The 8,649-nt window shown below is 38.4% G+C and overlaps 1 protein-coding gene across 2 annotated transcripts; it reads left to right on the forward strand.

Annotated features, from left to right (window-relative positions):
• Positions 1-1,177: 1,177 nt before the first annotated feature.
• On the forward strand, positions 1,178-8,302 carry LOC136426022 (carnosine N-methyltransferase-like). Of its 2 annotated transcripts, XM_066414954.1 has the most exons (8): positions 1,178-1,305; positions 2,339-2,534; positions 3,506-3,714; positions 4,322-4,462; positions 5,358-5,536; positions 6,086-6,199; positions 6,587-6,690; positions 7,142-8,302. In XM_066414954.1, the coding sequence occupies exons 1-8, from the start codon at positions 1,190-1,192 to the stop codon at positions 7,280-7,282; spliced, it is 1,200 nt and encodes a 399-aa protein (XP_066271051.1). In that variant the 5' UTR covers positions 1,178-1,189; the 3' UTR covers positions 7,283-8,302. The 2 variants fall into 2 exon arrangements, with proteins under 2 accessions (XP_066271051.1, XP_066271052.1); XM_066414955.1 differs by lacking the exon at positions 4,322-4,462.
• Positions 8,303-8,649: the final 347 nt, after the last annotated feature.

The raw sequence follows: 8,649 nt of genomic DNA on the forward strand, positions 1-8,649 counted from the left end.
TATTACCTGTTCCTTATGGAATATGTTATGAGAAAATTGTTTTGAGTGCAAGTAGTTTCATCCAAAACATTTTAACAATGTCTCTGCATTTATCAATAACACTTTCATAGATAAAGGTGCCAATGATACCAATAACACCAAGATAAGTTCCTGACTACATTCAATCATAATACGTATTATTCAAGGAACACAGCCGTTTGTACAAAATATACACCCTTGTGATGTTTGATATGTATATGAATATATGTTTCTGCTTACCACAAAAGGTTCAAAACGAGGATGAAAGAGACGGAAATGTCTTGTTTCTGCAACCGCTAACAGAAAACTTTACATTTGTGTCACGCGTATAAAAACCACTCCCCAAATCCCATATATAATACATATTGCACATTACCCAGCCAATAACGTGTCAGGAGGGTACGTTTGTATCCTGTTCCAGTAACTCGTAAATGACTCACTACTTTGCATAGTGTAGTAGTGGGGGTCACTCGTGGTCCAAATATGTGCTCTGTAAATAATCTATGACAAAAACAGGCTAATATAATGTTTATGATGCATCTACGTGTCAAATTTATAAGTGTTTTAGGCACTTGAAAAACTTGCTCATGGGTCTTACTTCTCTCAAGGTTTAAACCTCCTTGCTTCACTGAGGCACATATGTTGATATAGAAAGGGCTAAAACACATTAGAATTACGCATATGTACATTCATATTGCAATCTAGCCGAGTGATACCTCTAGGCCGACCACTTGTTGATTAAGGATCATTAAGTCAGTATCGAAGGATTGATAATATTTCGATGACACGTAATACGTGCTATATTTTCAGCATGATGATTTCTTGACTCTCTTCTGGATTTTCCTATCCATCCGTCTAGACGTCTTGGACGACATCTTAGACAAGAGACGTGATAGAAACACAATCTAAAGACTGAGTTGGCACTGAGGCGCCAAAGTGAACAACCACATGTGGAGGAAACCACTATGAAAAAGAGATAAAATTATTCCAGGGAATGTATAGAAAACGAAAAAAATTAATATATTTTACCATAGATGGGTAGATAAATCTAACTGTTATTTTAAAATTGAATATTTGTACAATGGTTATGTATGAATTTGACAAAAATGAACATTTTTTGTAAAATATACCTCCCTATTTTGGGGTGAAAATTCATATGGCAGCGTCCAACATGGCGACGGGTGGAAAAATCAGGAAACTTGGGAAAGAAACTCGAAGACAAAACGAGGAAGAACGCCTTGAACAGGAGCATTTCTTCCGAGTCATCAGTGCATTCAGACACTACAGGTAACTCTTACTAACTCTTCATCATTGTCTCTGTCAGAAAAGGTCTAATTTCTTTGCAAAGTTGGAGTCTAGGTGCGTTGTAAGGGGGGAGGGGGGCGTTATTTGTGCCTACGCCCGGATCAGACGCAAGTGTACACGTAGTGAGGTTTCCACAGTTCACTGAGCTGTATATAAATGTGCCTGTGATGTGTTGAACAAGTGTGTAGCTTTGATTATTTTTCTGCCTATTCAAGTCGTGTTTTCGCTTGTCTTTTTCACGTGTTGTACGTGTATGCTGTGCCTTTTCGAAGATTCTAGAACTAGCTAGTAGAAGTAGAAGCTTCCTAGATGACTACTGTAAAAATTTTGCGGTGGTTTTAAGTTCGGCGTTTTTGCAATGACATCTTCACCCCGATTTCGATGGTAAGTTACCACCTCGAAAATTTCTGTTCTGTCTTCTACCCGCCTATTCCATGTCTAATTCTAAAATTATACTATTTGTTGCATATTTGCATTAAGCTCCTTGAAAAAGCATCTTGCTTCACCTCAATATTTGAGGATGACAAAATAAAGATCTTAGACAGAAAGAAAACGCAAAAGATTTTTTTTAATTCTAGTATACTGAGTCATGATATTTACTGAAACTGAAGGAAACTTTTAAAAGATTTAGCACATTGATTTAGAACATTGGAAAGCTTGATCAATGTCTAGTCTGTACCCAAGGAGGTTATATAGACAGGAGGAGGCTTTGAATTAGGAGCCTTTGAGCTGAGTTCAAAACCCGTGTGAAAATACAATTAGCATTGACGTGTGATTTGGCCTTGATTTGTATACAGCCCATGCAGGCATCGACGTTATTTCCATTGTTTTTCCCCGCGGCATTCAAGATGGCGCGACCGGGTGACAAGGACTTTGAGTGGAATGATTTTGACTTTAGTCATTTGAGGATAATTTTGAAGAGTTGGAGGAGGCTGCTAACCTCCTTGCTGTACCTGAATGTCTCCACACATAGCGAAATCACACCTATAAATATCTCTAACCATATTTCTTCCAGAACTCACTCCATGCAGCGACTGGACAAGGCTGAGAAGTGTTTCCATCAGCTTCCTCCGTACCAGCAGAAGCTCCTGCCCAATCACACGGCGCACCTGGCGGAGCTCCGAACCTGCGTGGACCAGAACTACGACTTTCTTCTCAACATCATCAAGATGACGGACAACATGTTTGAGAACAAGGACTACACAGGAAATGTGAGAATATTATTTACATTTAAGCCTGTCTTTAGCGTAGAAACCATTCAAGCGACTTGAAGAAATGGTGATAGTAGCTATGTACTATGATATGGACAAATGGCAGCTGTAGACAGGATTCTTATTGGCTGGCCAAATTGGGAAAATAGCCTCTACTAATTCTATCATAATTCAAACTTAGATGGAAATGATGTATACCACACAGAGCGAGTTGTTAGATGTTTACACTTAATTTTTACAGTATCACTTGTCCACGATGTGTAACAACGCAAAAATGCACAGTCACCCACTAAAAGTCTAGAATGTTAACACTAATAACAGCCAGTAAAACTCCAGGTGCCTGCATGCATGGTGTGTGTAGGACATTTACGAGCCAGCTGGCATGTTAGAAGCGCCCTAGAGGACGTTCCAAGGAAAGGGAACTGTATATGCCAGTATTGCTATATAGGAAACTATAGCTAGTGGAGAAAAAGAAGGTGTCATTCATTGTCTCAGGAATCAAAACTCAAACTAAAATATAAACGGAACCCAAATGCTAGCCTGACCACTGCTCGGCCAATGCAAAGCCACTTAACATGTAAACATACACAATTAAAATGGCTTCAATCGCACTATAGGCAGCAGCACCAAATGTGTTACATTGTAACGTTTGTGCATGTTAGTAATTCAGGAATTGAAGAAAAATATTCTAATGCAATCTTTACCACTGGATCACAATATGAAAATATCAGATGTTTCTGATCTCTATCAGTATCACTTTTCTTTCTTCATTTCTTTATTTGAGTTTATCACAGACAATGTGAAAGGGAGGACAAGTTGCCCTCCCACTCTGGCAGGCATCAGTTTTCAATCACTGTTGAAAGATGTCAGATGGATATCTGTAACGTCAGATATTTTCATATTGTAATATAGTAGTATAGATTGAATCAAAATATCAATGTGTACATTGTACTTCTGCAACCTTGTTTCAGGGTGACGTCTGCTCAGACAACACATGTTGTCAGAAACACAGGTCGTCAGAAAGCACCCTCCCTCTTCCTCGAGAGTTTGACATGGACAAGGTGAAGACCACGCTCAAGCAGTTTGTACGCGACTGGAGTGCGGAGGGGAAGGTCGAGAGGGACGCCTGTTATAAACCAATCATAGACGAGATACAACAGAGGTTCCCTGCAGACCAATGGTACAGTCATTTCATTCTTCTATTCATACTTTCATTCATCACGATTAAACACATTGGTCACAATTAAGCCTAAAAATCAAGGGAATCATCCAACCTGTCCTTGGTGCTGATTGGTTAATACAACCCTTTACTTGGTACTGATTGGATAATACAAACCCACCCTTGGTGCTGATTGGTTAAATTTCAACTTGTTACTGAATGTACAGTGAGTTTGCATGTCCTTTAAAGTAGGCTTCTGTCTATGTTATTGTTTCGTTATGACTGTACTTCATCATATGGTGAATATATATATTTATAAAGATGTTTATATTACAAATTGTAAGTGCAATACATGTGTATGTTGTGCACTGGGTTAGGTGATCTTTGGCAGTTATACATGAATATTTTGGTGCCTGGTGCTACAGAAATGTAGGCTAGGCAGTCTAGCTTGGGAACTGGCCAGGTTAGGCTACCAGTTTCAGATGTTTATTGTATGTGTGTGTCCTTACAGTGATCCATGGGAGTTGTCTATCCTGGTGCCTGGTGCAGGATTAGGAAGGCTAGCCTGGGAACTGGCCAGGTTAGGCTACCAGTGTCAGACGTTTACTGTATGTGTGTGTCCTCACAGTGATCCATGGGAGTTGTCTATCCTGGTGCCTGGTGCAGGGTTAGGAAGGCTAGCCTGGGAACTGGCCAGGTTAGGCTATCAGTGCCAGGGAAACGAATGGAGCTTCTTCATGCTGTTTGCCTCCAACTACATCCTGAACAAGTCAGTATTATTGTTCTGATCTTTATACATGTATCAATGTGGTTTGGTGATGATTTAAAGATAGAAATAACAAGATTTTGTTCCCATTAGAAAATGGTATTTTTTTTTTTTTTTTAAATTCTAAGAGTTTTTGTTTGGAAAAGGCTGTGAAAAAGTTCAATAGGTGGTTTTACTTGATTCAATTGCCTTAAACTGTGGCTGACAATTGGAAGTCATAGGTCAACTTTCAGTGGTCCTGATGTCACAAATATTGTCTATATAACTTATAAGACAACTCAAATGTCTAACCACACAGGTGTTAAGGAGTAAGCTCCTTCAATCTTTTCACTGTTAACTTATTCAAATCAACATAATACTAATTATTAAAACGGCCTCATTTTCAAGCGTGTGGTGACATCGGATTTTGCTGTCTATGGCGGAAATGTTTTTTTAAACCTTGACGGACAAAAATCTTTGGAAGGAGCTTCTGGTTCGGTTTGGTTACTAGTAAATGGCATCAATAACAAATGTTGTAAAACATTATTATCATTAAAAGACAGCTCAACTGTCTGACTCCACATGTGTGAAGGCGTCAACTCCATCACAATTATAGGTCATAGGTCAATTATATGTCATCCTGATGTCAAAAATATTGTCTATGAAAGATGTAGCTCAACTGTCTGACCCCACAGGTGTGAAGGTCAACTCCATTACAATTGTAGGTCATAGGTCAATTATTTGTCATCCTGATGTCAAAAATATTGTCTATGAAAGATGTAGCTCAACTGTCTGACCCCACAGGTGTGAAGGTCAACTCCATTACAATTGTAGGTCATAGGTCAATTATATGTCATCCTGGTGTCAAAAATATTGTCTATAAAACTAAAAGATGTAGCTCAACTGTCTGACCCCGCAGGTGTGAAGGCCTCAACTCCATCACGCTCCACCCGTGGATCCACCAATTCTGCAACAACCGGTCGTCGGGTGACCAGACCCGACCTGTTGCCATCCCGGACATCGACCCCCACAGTTTACCCCAGGTCGGAAACTTCTCAATGACTGCTGGGGACTTTCTGGAGGTCTACACGGAACAGGGTAAATCAAGCTTTGCTTTTGAAGACTTGGTACTGTATGTGAGAGAACCCAACCTGCGTATCCAGAAGAGTAGGAGTGACATGGTGTCCTTGGCCAATACTTGAGCCGTAGCACTATAAGCTAACAAAAAAGCATCACCTTTTATTGTGAGTGACCCAAAATTATTAAAACAGTGAGAAGGTAAAGGTCCTATGGCCTTTTTGAGGCCGTAGGGACAGTGGGCTGTTAGTCCACAGTGTCTTTGGCATAGTACATAGGAAGGCGGAGCCCATCTTTCTCCTTTCACTGTCATGAAAGCACACAGTCACGTGGATGTCATCCATGAAATTTACTTGCTGTGGCTTAAAGACCCTGTCCCAAAGATGCAAGATCTGGCCCAGAGATGCAAGGAATCGAACCCAAGACCTTTCGATCTCATGTTCCCAAGCTTAACGACTGAGCCGTTGACACCACTGTACAATGAAGGTTTTGAATATTCAGTAATCTCTTCTCTTTGGCCACTATTTCTGATCACTCTATTGAATGATATATTTTCTTTTATATTTGCAGAGACATGGGACTGCGTTGCAACTTGTTACTTCATAGACACCGCCCACAACATTGTGTCTTATGTTGAAACAATACACAACATCCTCAAGCCTGGGGGCTACTGGATAAACCTAGGTAAGATATTATTGATATTATGAAGTGCCATTATCAGTGAACCTATATTATTAGTATAGATTATGGTCTGGCATTTGTTTGTTTGTCCATTCAATCATTCAGACCCTTCTAGTGCCTAGTGGCACATAAGGCAGTAAGTTTCCTTGCTGTTTCAGAAGCAAGGTATATCTTTACAGGGAGTGGTAGCTAGCCCTTCCCCTTTGTTGGCTCAAAGCCCCTCCTTGAACTCGGGACCCCCATTTTATGTCCCTTCTAAAAGATGGTGCAGCCCCAACCAAATGCCATACCCAGGATTGAACCGGGGTCTTCTAGTTAGCATCTAATTGAAATCAGGAGCTCAACTTTGAGCTACAGGTTGACTTTTTATACCTGGTTGTTATTTTGCAGGTCCGTTGTTATACCATTTTGCTGACATTACAAGCGAGGCTTCCATAGAGTTGAGTTATGAAGACCTGAGAAGTGTGATTCAGGAGTTCGGCTTTGAAATACTGGTGAGTTGAAAGTGTGGAAGTGCATGTACTTAATAATACATTGATTCCAGTTTTTAAGACTTTTGTGTTTTGACATTTCTTGAGTGTATTTCTGTATGTGTTTGTGTGTGTGGGTGTGTGTGTGTGTGTGTGCATGCATGTATGCCTGTGTGTATGCCTGTATGTGTGCGTGTGTGTTTGTATGCATGTGTGTGTGCACATGTGTGTGTGTGTGTGTGTGCATATATGCCTCTGTGTTTGTGACTGTGTACATGAATATGTGTGTATTTGTGTGTTTGTATACATCATTACATGTATGTTTGTGTATGTGTGTTTTGTATGTACCTATGTCCGACTTTGTATGTGTGTGTGTATATCTGCATGGGTGTCTGCATGTGCATTTATGTCTTTGTGTGTTTGTATTTGTGTAAGCATGTTTGCATATTTTTTAGATTTTCTTATCTCCTTACAGAAAGAAGACACCAAAAGGCCTACAATGTACATACAGAACACTAAATCCATGCTGCAATACGAGTATGACTGTGTTTATTTTGTTGCGAGAAAACCTCTTGAAGTTGCCAACAATCACACAAATCATTCTCAAGATGTATAACAGACATTTAACATGTAAATTAAGATGATTCTCACAAACTGTTCTTTACATATGTATATCAACTGCCTACAAGTGCATCTATAGAGGGTTTCACTCACTTACCATATCACCGAAGCAGGCAGGTTTTGACCACCATGCCTATTTGCATTCTTATAGCAGAAACAGAATTTTTGTACTTTATCGTCAAATATTTGGATTATATTACTTCTGATATGCAAATAGGGATACCAACATGGCGACAAGCAGAGTGATTACGTACAGGTAACCTCTAAAGAAAATACCAAATTTCCGCATATGAATAATTGCTGCTTCGTGAACACTCAACCTACTTGCTACAGTTAGAACATGAACACCACTATCATCATTGTACATTTGGAATGATTTGTTTTTTTTGGAGTTTAGTTTTAACAATTGCTATTATGTTGCATTAGAAATCATGGACTGAAAATGCATTTTGTTACACCTATGTCAATTAAGTAAGTAAAGAAGTACATTGAATTTCTAGGAATGAATTTATTATTCATGGTTAAATTATCATACAGCCATTATAGATTTATTTAGCCGCACACTATCTGCTTGGGCTTCAAATTTCGATGCTCTAGATGCTACAATAATATATACTTGGATTTTACTTAGTTGAAAGTTGACTGAAACTATCTAATGATTTTCAAGTTTATGATCACCTTTATAGTCAATTGATAAGGAAAGCTTTTTAAAATCTGGCTCTCAGAGTTTTTTTAATACCAAAGAGAATGTTGTTTATGAAGTTTAATTGCAACTGTAATATAAAGATAAACCATCTGAACTATAGCTTCTCTATTACAGATTAGTTCTAAAAAAGTATTTTTGATGATTTTGGCAAATACGTTGGCCATCAAAATACTTCAGCATACAGTGTGTTTATTCAATTTTCTAGGAGTTAATGTACAGGCCAAAGAATCAATTTCTTTCAAGTAATTCTAATTGTAATTACAGCTTCTAAGTTACACTAATTTCATAATCTGTTTATTTTTAGAATTAGAATCCCGATTTTCATTAAAATAAGCTTTGAGGATTATAATTTTGATAACAACTTACATTTTCACATGAATTCTCTTTTTGAACTTGTAATATGTTTGTGTCTTTAATTTTGGGAACAAAGGTAATTTTAGTGATCCGATGTTAAGTCAGTACATGTTGAATTTGCTTTTATTGTGAAGTCAATTTTTGTGTGAATTTTTCCATAGATATCCCCATTTTTCTCTAAACCTTATGGAAGAGAGTGTTTAGTTTCTCTGTTTTTTTATGACTTAAGTATTTGGGATTTTTCTTCCTCATTCATTTGGACTAGCTAAATAACTGTATATCTTGCCCATGTAAATAAAGCA

Source organism: Branchiostoma lanceolatum, chromosome 19 (genome assembly GCF_035083965.1).
Source record: "Branchiostoma lanceolatum isolate klBraLanc5 chromosome 19, klBraLanc5.hap2, whole genome shotgun sequence".
Taxonomy (NCBI): domain Eukaryota; kingdom Metazoa; phylum Chordata; class Leptocardii; order Amphioxiformes; family Branchiostomatidae; genus Branchiostoma; species Branchiostoma lanceolatum.